We start from the raw sequence: 13,395 nt of genomic DNA on the forward strand, positions 1-13,395 counted from the left end.
ATTCAAGTCATCTTTCTTCCAGTGACTATGGGTCAAATCCCACAAGAAGGGTAACTGGCTTTCCTTGGGTGCAACCAGAATCACAGATTTGCAGGGGGAAGTAGCAGTCCACAAGAAGTAGACAGATGAGAAGGACAAGTGTAGGACAGATGAGAACAACTGCTTACTTCCCTATAAGTATTGTTTTCTTTTAATAGATTCCAAGTACACATATTCATGACACTTTTAAAGGTGATTCCCTTTTTTTTGGGGGGGGGCCACACTTGTGGCACATGGAAGTTCCCAGACAAGAGATCAAATCCACAGTACAAGTAGCGACCCAAGCCACTGCAGTGACAATACTGGATCCTTAACCAGGGAACTCCCTAAAGTTGACTACTTTTTTTTTTTTTTTTTTTTTTTTGCTTTTTTTAGGGCCACATCCAAGACATATGGAAATTCCCAGGCTAGGGGTTGAAATCGGAGCTGCAGCTCCCAGTCTACACCACAGCCACAGCAACACCAGATCTGAGCCACATCTGCAACCTACACCACAGTTCATGGCAACACCAGATCCTTGACCCACCAGGAGAGGCCAGGGATCAAACTTGAGTCCCCATGAATACTAGTCGGGATTGTTACCACTGCGCCACAACAGGAACTTCCTGAGTACTTTTGTCACTCATAACAGTAAATTATAATAAGAGGTTAATAACACAGACTTAGAATCAGACCTGGATTCAGATCCTGCTTCATTATCTCATTGATCTAACTTCAGCTTCTTCTGCTACAAAATAAACATAGTGATAAACAACCTTCTGGTGTTTAGTGAGAATTAAGTGATATAATGTAAAGCAGTTAGCATATGTCTTACACACAATAGTACTAGAGGGAGGTTAATTATCATCATCACCCTTATCATTACCATTATAGCAACAACTCTTTCTCAGGAGAATAAAATGTTGAAACATATTCATGAAAACAATCACGCTACTCACTGGAAAAAAAATGTAGATAAAGACCTGAAGTCTGGTGTACAGCATCATGCCTACAGTTAACACCACTGTATTGCTTAATTGAAAGTTGCTAAGAGAGTAGACTCTAAAAGTTCTCACTACAAGAGGAGTTCCTGTCGTGGTGCAGTGGAAACGAATCTGACTAGGAGCCATGACTTTGTGGGTTCGATTGCCGGCCTCACTCAGTGGGTTAAGGGTCTGGCATTGCCATGAGCTGTGGTGTAGGTCGCAGATACAGCTCAGATCCTGAGTTGCTGTGGCTCTGGTGTAGGCCAGCAGCTGTAGCTCCAATTAGACCCTTAGCCTGGGAACCTCCATATGCCATGGGTGTGGCCCTAAAAAGCAAAAAAGAAAAAAAAAGTTCTCACCACAAGAAAAAAATATTTGTGACTATGTGGTGATGGATGCTGACTAGATTTAGTGTGATCACTTCACAAATGTGTGTAAATATAAAATCATTAAGTTGTACATCTGGAATATAGTGTTATATGTCAATTATATCTCAATGAAAATTATTGAAATATACTTATTCACTGACTTGCCCTCCTTAAAAAAAAAAAAAAAAAAAAAAGAGCTGAAGTCCAGGTTACCTTGTGTAAATGAGTGCAAATTGTAACTAACTGAGATTTAAAAATATAATGGTTGTCCTTCATTTAGGAAATTTCAGGGCATCAGAATTATATAGGTTATTTGTTGAATTTGATAATTCAAGTCAACTCAAAAAATATACAAAAGGAAGCTGGGAAAGGATGTTTGTCATCAAATATTATTTTCACTCTGCCGTTTTTACCAACATTCCCGTAGAAAGCCAAGCTCTTATTTATGAAGTCCTGTATTGTAACTTCCAGATCTATTTAGTGAATCTGTGATTTTTTTTTAATAATTGGAAATATAAAAGTGCCATCTCAAAGGACTGGAGCATGGTGAGCAGGGACAGGTGTGAGAGGTGTGGGACTAGAATGGTAAGAAGTGAAAAGGGTGTCAGGAAGAAATGCGGAGGTCTCTTATTCTGGTTGCTCTAAGCGGTTTCTGCTGAAAGGGCATTAAGGCTTAATCTTAAAGGAGAGAGAGCCAAAAAAAGCCAGGGTCAGAACTGACCTCAGAAGGGCCTACTCTGTCATCCTTCATAGCAGTCCTGGCCAGGGTGGAAACTACTCCAGCTGGGTCAGGCCCTGCTGTCAGTGGTCACCATACAGAACCTCTTTTAAGTCCCTGTCACTAGTCAGGATCTCAGCAAGACAGCAAAACCCACTTAACAAGTACATTTCTAGGTTCTTCCCCTCACCCCCAAGGCTAACTATGACAGTCTCCTAACCGTCACATTCACTTTAATCTCTACCAGTTTAACTGGTGCATTTTAGCTACTCTGCATTCTCTATTAGTCTGTTCAGGCTGCCAAAATAAAATACCACGGGCTGGGGGCCTTAAACAAAAGATTTATTTTCTCACAGTTCTGGAGGCTAGAAGTCCCAGATCAACGTGCTAGCTGATTCGGTTCCTGGTAAGAACTCTCTTGCTGGCTAGCCGATGCCATTCTCTTGCTGTGTCCTCACTTGGCCTTTTCTAGGTTGTGTGTGTGGATTAGAGAGAGCAAGCTCCTTGGTGTCTAATAAGAACACTAATCCTATATAATCAGGGCCCCATCCTTATGACCTTGTTGAACCTTAATTACCTCCATAGAGACCCCATCTCCAAATATAGCCATACTGTGGGTTCAACTCAGTTTGTTTCAGGACAGGTTTGTAAAGAGCAAGGACCAAGGAGCTTTTTACAGGTGAGCTAACACACAGGTGTCTGGGGGTGGCTGCCAGATTCCGTGGCTCAAGAATCACATTTCATGGTGACAAAGTCCAACTGGTGGCGCTTGGATCCCACACCCCTGGGGTCAGGCAAGGGCTGCTAAGATGCCATAACCATCTTTATGGCCTCATATGCCTCTTTTTTTGTTTGTGGCTAATCCTGCTGGCAAAGAAGTGAAATCAAGAGGGGAAAACTAATTTGCCTGAGCAGAGGCCTATCGATCCAGCTCTGAAATAGAAGGCACTTTTACTCTCTGCTGGTGTGTATGTTACTCTTATGGACTGAATGTTTGTGTTCTCTCAAAAGTCATATGTTGAAGTCTTCATCGCTAAAGTGATGATATTAAGAGGTGGGTCCTTGGGAAGGTGATTGGGTCATGAAGGTGAAGCCCTCCTGAATGGGATTAGTGCCCTTATGACAGACCCCAGGAGTTTCCCGTCGTGGCTCAGCAGTTAACAAACCTGACTAGTATCCATGAGAACATGGGTTTGATCTCTGACCAAGATCAGGCCTTGCCGTGAGCTGTGGTATAGGTCACAGACGTGGTTCGGATCCTGCATTGCTGTGGCATGGGCTGGCTGCTACAGCTCCGATTGGACCCCTAGCCTAGGAACCTCCATATGCCACAGGTGGGCCCTAAAAATACAAAAAATGACAAAATAAATAAATAAAACAGACCCCAGAGAGCTCCCATACTCCTTCCATCATGTGGGGTTCTAGCAAGAAGATGGCCATCTATGAACCAAGAAGCGGCTCTTACCAGACACTGGATCTGGCAGTGCCTGCAACCTGGACTTCCCGGCCTCCAGAACTGTGAGGAGTAAATGTTGTTTATAAGCCACCCAGTATATGGTGTTTTGTTAGAGTAGCCCAAACACATTAAGAGTACTCACAAACTTCCCAGTGGCTGTGTTTGAGGGGATGTGAATGGTTTTTTAAAATGTCCAGATTCTCACCTTCCATAATGACCCAGTACCTGGTGGTTAATATCGTTGGTCAAATCATCCTATTTTGCCAAAGAAAGGCATACTTGTCTCTCATCCAGCATCTGAGTATCTCCCCTAAAGTGCAAAAACAAAGAGACAATTAAAAATTTTAAGGGTTAACAAAATGAATGACTCTAATAACAGTGATAAATCATATTTTACACATCAAGTGGCTTCCACTTTTTGCTTTGAACTAAATTGAAGGAGGATTTAAGTTAACTGACAGGTCATTAAAATTTTTTTTGCTTATGGTTTTCAGCCTACAGCTCAGGAGTTCAAAGAACTGAAGAGTACTGCTGTGATTAAAACTCTTTTTAGGATTTTTTTTGTTTTTTTAGTGTTTTTTGGTTTTTTTTTTTAGGGCCACACCTGTGGCATATGGAAGTGCCCAGGCTAGGGGTCGAATCAGGCTGCAGCTGCTGCCTATGCCACAGCCACAACAACACGTGGATCCAAGCCACGTCTGCAACCTACACCACAGCTCACAGCAATGCCAGATCCTTAACCCACTGCGTAAGGCCAGGGATTGAACTGGCATCCTCATGGATAATAGTCGGGTTCATTACCGCTGAGCCACAACGGGAACTCCCCCAGGGTTTTTTTGAATTTTAGATGAAAAACAAATAATTGGCTATAGGTATATTCCATGCAGTATTTGGGATATAATTAACAAAATAATTACTCTTCATTTATCTGGCATTTAAACTCAATTTAGTATCCTGCATTTGAGGGATAAAGGAGGCTGAATCTGGCAACCCTATTAGTCCATTCCCATCTACATGAACAAGATTTCTCAGCAGTTACAACTACAACATTGAAAAACACTGATGCTTAAGTCTGCCTTGTTTTAGCAGTAATATTCTTTAATGAATACATGGATTAATTATTAAAACAAATAAAACAGCATCATCCATCTCTTTGGGAGAGGTGTTCAGTAAAATTTTATTTTTGTACTTAATTAGGATTTACTAAAATATATAAAATACATATGCTATATTAACCAACTGCATATTTCTAAAATTTTATTAATAACTGTAGAATTTTTAACACTTTAGAGACATGATCTCAAGAAATATTTAAAATTTAAATATTTGTAAATGTAGCATTTTTATTAGCGAGAAGTATTACAGGATGACCTACAAAAGACTTTCAACTATAAAATTCTGCAGAGTCAGTAGAATGGAAATACCAATGAAAACACAAGGAAAAATGGAATCATAAAACTTCCAATCACTCTAGAAGTACTGCTCATGTTTTAGGCTATAGGGATATTTTTAATGAATGATGGTAAGTGTCAAAGTGCTTGGAATTTAGATTCCATTTGATGCACTTAAGAGAATGGTATAACAGATTTTATTTTATTTTAATTAAGTATAACTGATTTACAGTATTATTCCAATTTCTGCTGTACAGCAAAATGACTCAGTTATACATATATACATTCTTTTTTTATATTCTTTTCCATCATGGTCTGTCCCAGGAGACTGAATATAGTTCCCTACAGATTTTATTTTTAAACGTCAATATTTGCCATATGCTAGAAAGTTCATCCTTTGACATTTTAAAACTCACAATGAACAAGTTTAGATATAAAACTAAAAATGTACACGATTGTACATAGCTTTTCCATATTCCTCTAGGATTTTGAGAGCAAAAATGTTTTGAGGCCACTGCTTCATAAGACCCAAATGTTTGTTTTTTTCTCCTGTTCTGTGAGCTACTCCCAGGCCTCCTAGTAATTTCTTCTTCTTGCCAGAGGCAGGCACAGGACCTTTCTGTTGCCAAAAACTGAAGAGGCACGAATGTCTCACTATCCAATGACAAGTCTGTTTTAATTACTTGTTAGAATGTCTAAAATCCAACCTTAGTAATGATACTCCTTCATTGTATATGTGTGTACCTGTATCTCTCTTTACACACATTAGAGATAAAACAAAGATCCCTGTCCCTGAGGAGGAGGCTGGGAATGCAGTGTGCCTGTGCATGCTTGTGTGTGTGTGTGTGTGGAGGGGGGTGCAGAGTGTTAGATAATTTTTAAAAGGCAGAACTATACATCTGCCATTGTTTATTAGAAGATGATAATTGCTATGGAAAAGAAAATTGAGCAAGATAAGCAAGTTTGGGGATCTGTGGAAGGAAAAGATGGTTGTGATTTTATTTTTTTCCCCTAAATCCAAATAGCTTTATTGTTTGCTAACTTTAGGATTCACACACACACACACATACATATACTTTCAGGTGCAAGTGTACCAATACTGAAAATTCTCAGAAGAGGAATTATAGGGCCAAAAGGGATGGAAAATTTTGAATGATTTTAAATAGATGGTTGTATGTCAGCCTCCTTGAAAAGGTGGCATTTGTGAAAAGACACAGAAGGTGAGGGAGTGAGCCTGTGGCTAAATGGGGAGCATTCCAGGCAGAGGAAATGCCCCAAAGCCTGTGTACAAGGAGCAGGTACCTAGGCAATTACAGGGGCCAGAGGGTCAAGGGCCTCGTTAGCTAGGAAAGCGAAGGGGAATCAGGACTTAGTTGGGACTTAGGTTTGAGAGAGACCCTTCAATTTGCATGGCAAACATACTAGGTATGGGGGGAGGGCACAGATAACTTTGGGGAGGCAAATGTCATTCAGATGAGAGGTGGTGGTAAGAGGTGAGAGGGGTCCATCCAGAGGAGGTCAGGTTCTATATCTATACTGTTCCCTGACAGATGGGATGTGGGAGGCAAGAGAAAGGGGAAGAGGGGTCTAGAATGACTCCAGTGTGACAATATTACCAATATATATTTTAAAATATGTCAAAAATATGTTCCTCTGTGCTACATTCTTACTAATTCCCAATTCAAAACCACTTTTATAGAGGGCAGCTGTGGAACAGAAAGAAGAATTTACACAAGGCCCTGCAGGGTGATTCTTGGAGCCGTGCTTGGTCACATGTTCTCCTTAAGCCTTTGAGAGGAGAAACATGAAAAAGACAGGACTGACATGAGGTCAATAGGTCAGATAATTCTCTTTTATAAGAAATACCTCTGTCCAAAGTGTACATAAAATGAAGCCAAGTAACCAATATCAAAGTATGTCAAAAATCCATTCATGCAACTTTGAACTAGCTTTTTTTCAATTTATTTTTTAATACAGCTAAGCAGAGAGGAAGTTCAACTTTGAACCAGATTACAAAGTCATCTGGAGCTCTAACAATGAAAACTACTTCAGGAAAGAAGAGAAAAAAAGGTATTGTTGTAGTTGTTTGAACTATTCCTCCCATTTCCTTCATCTTGTAAATCACTTCCTCCTTAAAGTAATTATTCCAAAGAGAGAGAAAAACCCAAGTGGAGAAGAACACTCAGTGTCTGATGGCTTCAAGTAGACCAAATACAGAACATCTTAGCCATTTCCACCAGAGGAATTTGTCTTTGGCTCATTCAACAAGACCAAAAAACAAGTATGGGAATATCTCTGCAATAAACAGCCAGTGTGACCTGATACTTCAGCTTGAAGACTTTTCTTCTATGCTCAGAAGCAGAAACTGAGTCAATTAGAGGGAATTTTAAGAAATCATCAATACTATAACCTCTGAGCAGGATTAAACTAAGAGGGAAGCTGTTCAAGTATTAAAAGTTTGTAGCTAAATGTTAGGGAACTAGGATTGTGCTTTCAGCACTTGCCTGATGCCTGGGCCTCAGCATCTTACTCTACAAGTCAAGGACTTGTGCTCACACTTTCCTAAATTCCACTACAGCATTAACATTTTGAGGTTATAAAGAGACAGCACAAGATGACTGATCCCTGGGTGTATCAGGAGCACAGTCTTTGGGAAACTCCTCGTGGAGGCTAACCTAAATTTTTTTGTTCTGTTTAGGTTGTTTTTGTTTTGTTTTGTTTTGTTTTGTTTTTGTAGTTTGTTGACAATGGGCACTTATAATGAAGCTCTTTACTCTTTGGCTATCTCTTCCTCAACTTTAATCTGTTCTCATGTTTTGTTTTTGATTTGTTTTTCTGTCCTTGAATTATCCTTGTATCACCTCTGTGAAATCTCACTGAATGAGAAAAATACAAAATTTTATGATCTAAAAAGCCAAATGAAAAGGTAAAGTAAGAAATTTATAAGATCCTGGCTCTGTTCTCTGATGTAAATATAGTCTCTCCACTGGATAGTGCTAGTAGATTTTGGAAAATCTACTACAAGGGGGAAAGAAGGAGAAGGGAGGAGCAGCAGCAGCATTAGCAGCAGCATGCTAGGTTATCATTTGTTTTAGATGGTTTCTGTTTGGGAACATTTTCAACCAAGAATGCTTTCAGAGGAGTTGACTGGGGTTCCTGTGGGGATGAGGATGACCAGTGTCTCCAAGACTGATAGCCACACAAAGGACAGTACTTACACTTGGCCAAATGACATCTGAGGGGAGAGGACTGCTGGATCCAATTCTGACTCTGCATCTAGAGGTAACGAAATGTGGTAGCAAGGACAATGACTGAGCATCTGCATCACGCTGTGAAGTCAAGTTGGCATTGTGGAGAGACCAAAAGGACAAAATCTGTCTGGGAATTTCAAGGGTTCCCAAGACTGGAGAGAGGCTCTGACCACTTCTATTTGTTGACCTACTTGAGCTAAAAAAAATTTTTTTTTAATTAATTAATGGGAGTTCCCTTTGTGGTTCAGTGGTTAACCAACCCAACTAGGAAGCATGAGGATGCGGGCTCAATCCCTGGCCTCGCTCAGTGGGTTAAGGATCCAGCATTGCTGTGAGCTGTGGTGTAGGTCACAGACGCAGCTTGGATCTGGTATTGCTGTGGCTGTGGTGTAGGCTGGTGGCTACATCTCCAATTCAAGCCCTAGCCTGGGAACTTCCATATGCCTCAGGTGTGGCCCTAATAAATAAATAAACAAATACTGATGGCAAAAGTTCAAAAATGGATAATATTTGAAGTCTTTACATTTAAAAAGCAAATTCTTGGAGTTCCTGTTGTGGCTCAGTGGAAACGGATCTGACTATTATCCATTAGGACTTAGGTTCAATCCCTGGCCTCGCTCAGTGGGAAGGCCTCGCTCCATTCATTTAGCAGCTACAGCTCCAATTTGACCCCTCGCCTGGGAACCTCTATATGCTGAAGGTGTAGCCCTCAAAAGACAAAAGATTAAAAAAAAAAAAAAAAAGGCAATACAATCATTCATTCATTCATAATATGATCATTCATTTAGCTTTCCAACAATAGCTATGTTGAGGCCCAGGTCACAATAGCAATCATTCAGCTACTAAAATCTGACCAAAAATACCAGACTTGTGTTTTTTTGGCCTTCATGAGCTGTATGTAGTCTCCTGCCAAGCCCCACAGGGAGTCTAGTATCTTGCATTTTCCAGGGAAGAGGTGAGAGGTTCTACGTCATTCTTTCAGTCAACACTTATGAAATAAAATGTCCTCAAGGCAATTTGGGGCTGGTGTATAAGGGGTGTAGTGTGAAAGATCCCTGGTCTCTGCCCCCAGGGAGCTTACCTTCTGGTCACTGCACCTGCCTCAACAGGTGGTTATCAAGTGCCAGCTCTGTGTGGGGCACAAGGTGTGCTCTTGTCTTTTAAGGATACTTTGGCAAAGTACCACAGACTGGGTGGCTAAAACAAGAGAAAGGTATTGTCTCACAGTTCTGGAGCCTGGAAGTAAAGATCAAGATATTGGCAGAGTTGGTTCCTTCCAGAGGTTCTGAGGGAGAATCTGTTCCATGTCTCTCTCAAAGCTTCTGCTGGTTTAATGGCCATATTTGGTACTCCTTGGCTTGTACCAAAGACGCATCACCCCAGTCTTTGCCTTCATGTTCCCCTGGCATCCTCCCTGTGTCTGTGTCCAAATCCCTCCCGCTTTTTTTGGCCATGCCCACTGCATGCGTGAGTTCCCAGGCCAGGAATCAAACATGCACCACAGCAGGAATCTGAACCTCTGCAGTGACAATGCTGGACCTGTAACCTGCTGCACCACAAAGAAACTCCCAAATGTCCCGTTTTTATAAGGACATCAGTCATATTGGATTTGAGGCCCACTATACTCCCAGTATGACCTCATCTTAGCTATCTGCCATGATGTTATTTACAAATTAGATCACATTCCAAGGAACTGGAGGTTAGGACTTCTGCATATGAATTTTGGGAGGAGACACAATTCAATCATAACAAGGGGACTCAGAATGTAGAATAAGGATACACCTCGGAAATGAATAACTACAAAAGCCAGCATTTTTCAAGGGCCTGACATGGACACTGGGTTCAGAGAAGAGCTTTCTCCCTAGAAATGGAATTGAGGCAAAGGCTCTGTGAATGAACTAAGGAGCAGACTTGATATGGAAAGAAATAAAGGACTTATGTGAGGAAGGACTTAAGTGAGGAAGAAAGGCCCTAATGCAAGCCACAGAGGAGCTGCATGGACATTTTTCAAAAAAGACATGCAGATGGCCAGCAGGCCCATGAAAAGATGTTTGACGTCACTACTTACTAGGTAAATGCACATCAAAACCACTATGAAATATTGCCTCACACCTGTTAGAATGACTATTATCAAAAAGGCAAGAAATAACAAGTGTTAGCAAGGATATAGAGAAAAGGGAGCCCTCAAACACTGTTGGTGAAAATGTAAATCAGTGCAGCCACTATAGAAAATAGTAGAGAGATTTCTCAAAAGTTAAGAATAAAATTACCATATGAGCCAATTATCCCATTTCTGGGTATTTATCCAAAGAATATGAAAACACTAATTTGAAAAGATCTATGCATCCCTGTGTTCATCACAGCATTATTTACAATGGCCAAGATATGGAAACAATCTAAATGCCCATTAATAGATGATGGATAACTAAGTTATAGAATACTAATGAAATCTTTCCTTTACAACAACATGCATGGACCTTGGGGTTATTATACTAAGTGAAATAAATCAGACAGAGAAAGACAAATACTGTATGATTTCCCCCCCCATGTGGAATATAAAAAACAAACTAAACCCTCCAAAATGAATGAACAAATTAAACCAAGTAAAAACAAACACAAAGGCACAGAGAACAGAGTAGTGATGCCCAGAAGGAAAGGGGCAGTGGAAGGAAGGGAGGGTGAAACTAAAAGGGATTAATTGCATAGTGATGGATGGGAACCAAATATTTGGTGATAAGCACACTGTAGTGTATACAGAAGTAGAAATATAATGTTGTATATAAGAAACCAATGTTATCTCAATAAAAAAATGTTTAGGGAGTTCCCATTGTGGCTCAGTGGATTAAGAACCTGATGTCTCTGTTAGGATGCATGTTCAATCCCTGGCCTCACTCAGTGGGTTATGGATCCAGCATTGCCACAACCTGCAGCACAGGTCACAGATGCAGCTCAGATCTTATGTTGCCTTGGCTGTGGTATAGGCCTCGGCTGCAGCTCCAATTAAGTCTGTGGCCCAGGAACTTCCACATGCTGCAGGTGGAACCATGAAGAACATAAGATAATATGAGGAAAATAATGTATGTGTGTGTGTATATATACATATATATATGTATAACTGAGACACTGCTGTACAGCAGAATTTGACAGAACACTATAAATCAACAACAACAACAATAATAATAATAAAGCAAGCCACAAGCCTACAAGTTTAGCTGAGACTAGAGGATGTAAGAGGATGGACCTGGCAAGAGGGGTAGGCCACATTAAGGAGGACTTTGCGTGTCAGGCCAAGAGTTTGGACTTAATTCAAAAGACAATGGAACATTGAAGTCTTTTGTCTCCCTAGGAATCCTGTGCGCAAATAAATAGAAACAACTTTGCATCTAATATATATTTACTTCCTAGCTTCTCGTCAAAGTAGAGAATTTTCACGATATCCTCAGTTCATAAAGCAAATTAAAAAACAGCTCCCCACATTGGATAATTACTTTCACAGTCATAAGAGGTTTATTTGTCTGGGGATGACTTTGGTCTTGGTGGAAGAGTTATTCTTGTTTCAAAATAAAGGGTCAGATTGAGCTGATTTACATCAACCTCCTGGGTGAGGAGTCCAGATGGTTTCCATTTGGTCCCAACTGGAAACAGCCAAACTATTTTTATACTCGCCCCTTTGTGGACAAGAGGCTTTTGGCCTGCTGCTTGGAAAGCCGAACTCAGAATACTATATGATCAAAACCTCTACTCAGAAGCCTGACACTCTATATTCCTTCCAAATGTATGACTACAAGAACCCGTAAACTTTACATTTAGCAGCCATTTCTAAGTTGCTAGAAGAAGCAAAGGAGTACATTTCTATGCTTGCTGAAGGGTGATGGCTCTTTGTCCAAGCCAATCTTACCTCAAAGCATCCCTGAACATGAAGCATCATTAGATCAGTGGTTCTTAAACTTGAGCAAATTAAAGGCACCTGGAGGTCTCATTAAACCACAGATTGCTGTGTCCTGCCACCCTCCCCCACCCAACTCCCTGGGTTCTGAGTCAGAAAGTCTGAGATAAGGCTGGAGAGTCTGCAGTGCTATTAAGTTCTCAGGTGATGCTGATTCTGTTGGTTCAGGGTCCATATTTTGAGAACCACTGCTTTAGACCTGAAAGAAAATCAGATTTCCCACTCTTTTTTTTTTATTATTATTATTTTTAGGACTGCACCCATGGCCTATGGAAGGTCTCAGGCTAGGGGTACAATCGGAGCTACAGCTGCCAGCCTACACCACAGCCACAGCAACATCAGATCCGAGCTGCATCTGCCACCTACACCACAGCTCACAGCAACACCTTAACCCACTGAGCGAGGCCAGGGATCAAACCTGCAACCTCATGGTTCCTAGTCGGATTCATTTCCACTGCACCACAACAGGAACTCAAGATTGCCCACTTTTGATTTATTTCACTGAGTAAAGAAAGTCAGAAAGCAGAGCAAGGCTCCTAGATGCGTTTTCTCCACCATGGAAAGCACAGAACAAATAGGGCCCAAACCTATTTCTGTTCCAGCTTCTCTGTCTCTTCCAGACCTGGTCTGGCCCACCTCTGGGCATGGCTCTGTACCAGGGGTCTACAGGAATTGTGGACCCTGGGCCTGGAGGGTGAACAGCACTCACAAGGGGGATGTCTAGCTTGGCTTATGCCTAGTCATAAGCTTGTCAGGTCCATAAATATCCAGAAGATGGCTAAAGACTGAAAGTCTCCAAAAGGTCATCAGGAATAGTCATCTGCAGATAAGACAGCTTCCCTGTGCCCCATTCAGCCAGTTCTGCCATGTCACCTCAAGGCCTCCAAAGTTCTTGAAAGACTCATCAAGATCTTAGCAGCATCCTGTCCCCTGGGTCTGTTCCATGTCCCAGCCCAAGCCCCACACCATAGTTTCCAGGACTGTCTTAACTCTCAAAGATTTAGTACTGGGAGCACCAGCACATGACTTGGACGTGTACAGGGAGCAAAATCCAAACATAAAATGGTCAGTACCCAAGCTTGGAATTGATCAGACCTTTACTGCAGTACCAATGCCACCCAGGTAGCAAATTCACTTCCCCACATAGGGCATTATTGCTTATGCCATTGCCACAGACCTTTGGAATGCTGGTGGCATTAAGGAATGCAAGAATCAAGTTCAAAAGTCAAGATGTAATCTTCAAAAACAGATTTATTAGTTC

General features: G+C 41.1%; 1 protein-coding gene and 1 long non-coding RNA gene across 5 annotated transcripts in view; one reads left to right on the forward strand and one right to left on the reverse strand.

Moving 5' to 3' along the window:
* LOC102160777 overlaps positions 1–13,395 on the reverse strand; it is a 106,334-nt gene that overhangs the window by 61,319 nt on the left and 31,620 nt on the right. Inside the window, exon 2 of the long non-coding RNA XR_001300354.2 lies at positions 3,752–3,856. This is a non-coding gene — a long non-coding RNA (uncharacterized LOC102160777). The remainder of the gene's footprint in view (positions 1–3,751; positions 3,857–13,395) is intronic.
* LOC100515582 overlaps positions 1–13,395 on the forward strand; it is a 59,510-nt gene that overhangs the window by 17,714 nt on the left and 28,401 nt on the right. For all 4 annotated transcript variants that reach the window (XM_021069547.1, XM_013982099.2, XM_021069546.1 and 1 more), the window contains one exon: positions 6,915–7,007. In XM_021069547.1, the coding sequence (XP_020925206.1) occupies positions 6,915–7,007 (93 nt within the window). The remainder of the gene's footprint in view (positions 1–6,914; positions 7,008–13,395) is intronic.

Source organism: Sus scrofa, chromosome 13 (assembly GCF_000003025.6).
Source record: "Sus scrofa isolate TJ Tabasco breed Duroc chromosome 13, Sscrofa11.1, whole genome shotgun sequence".
NCBI classification, from domain to species: Eukaryota; Metazoa; Chordata; class Mammalia; order Artiodactyla; family Suidae; genus Sus; species Sus scrofa.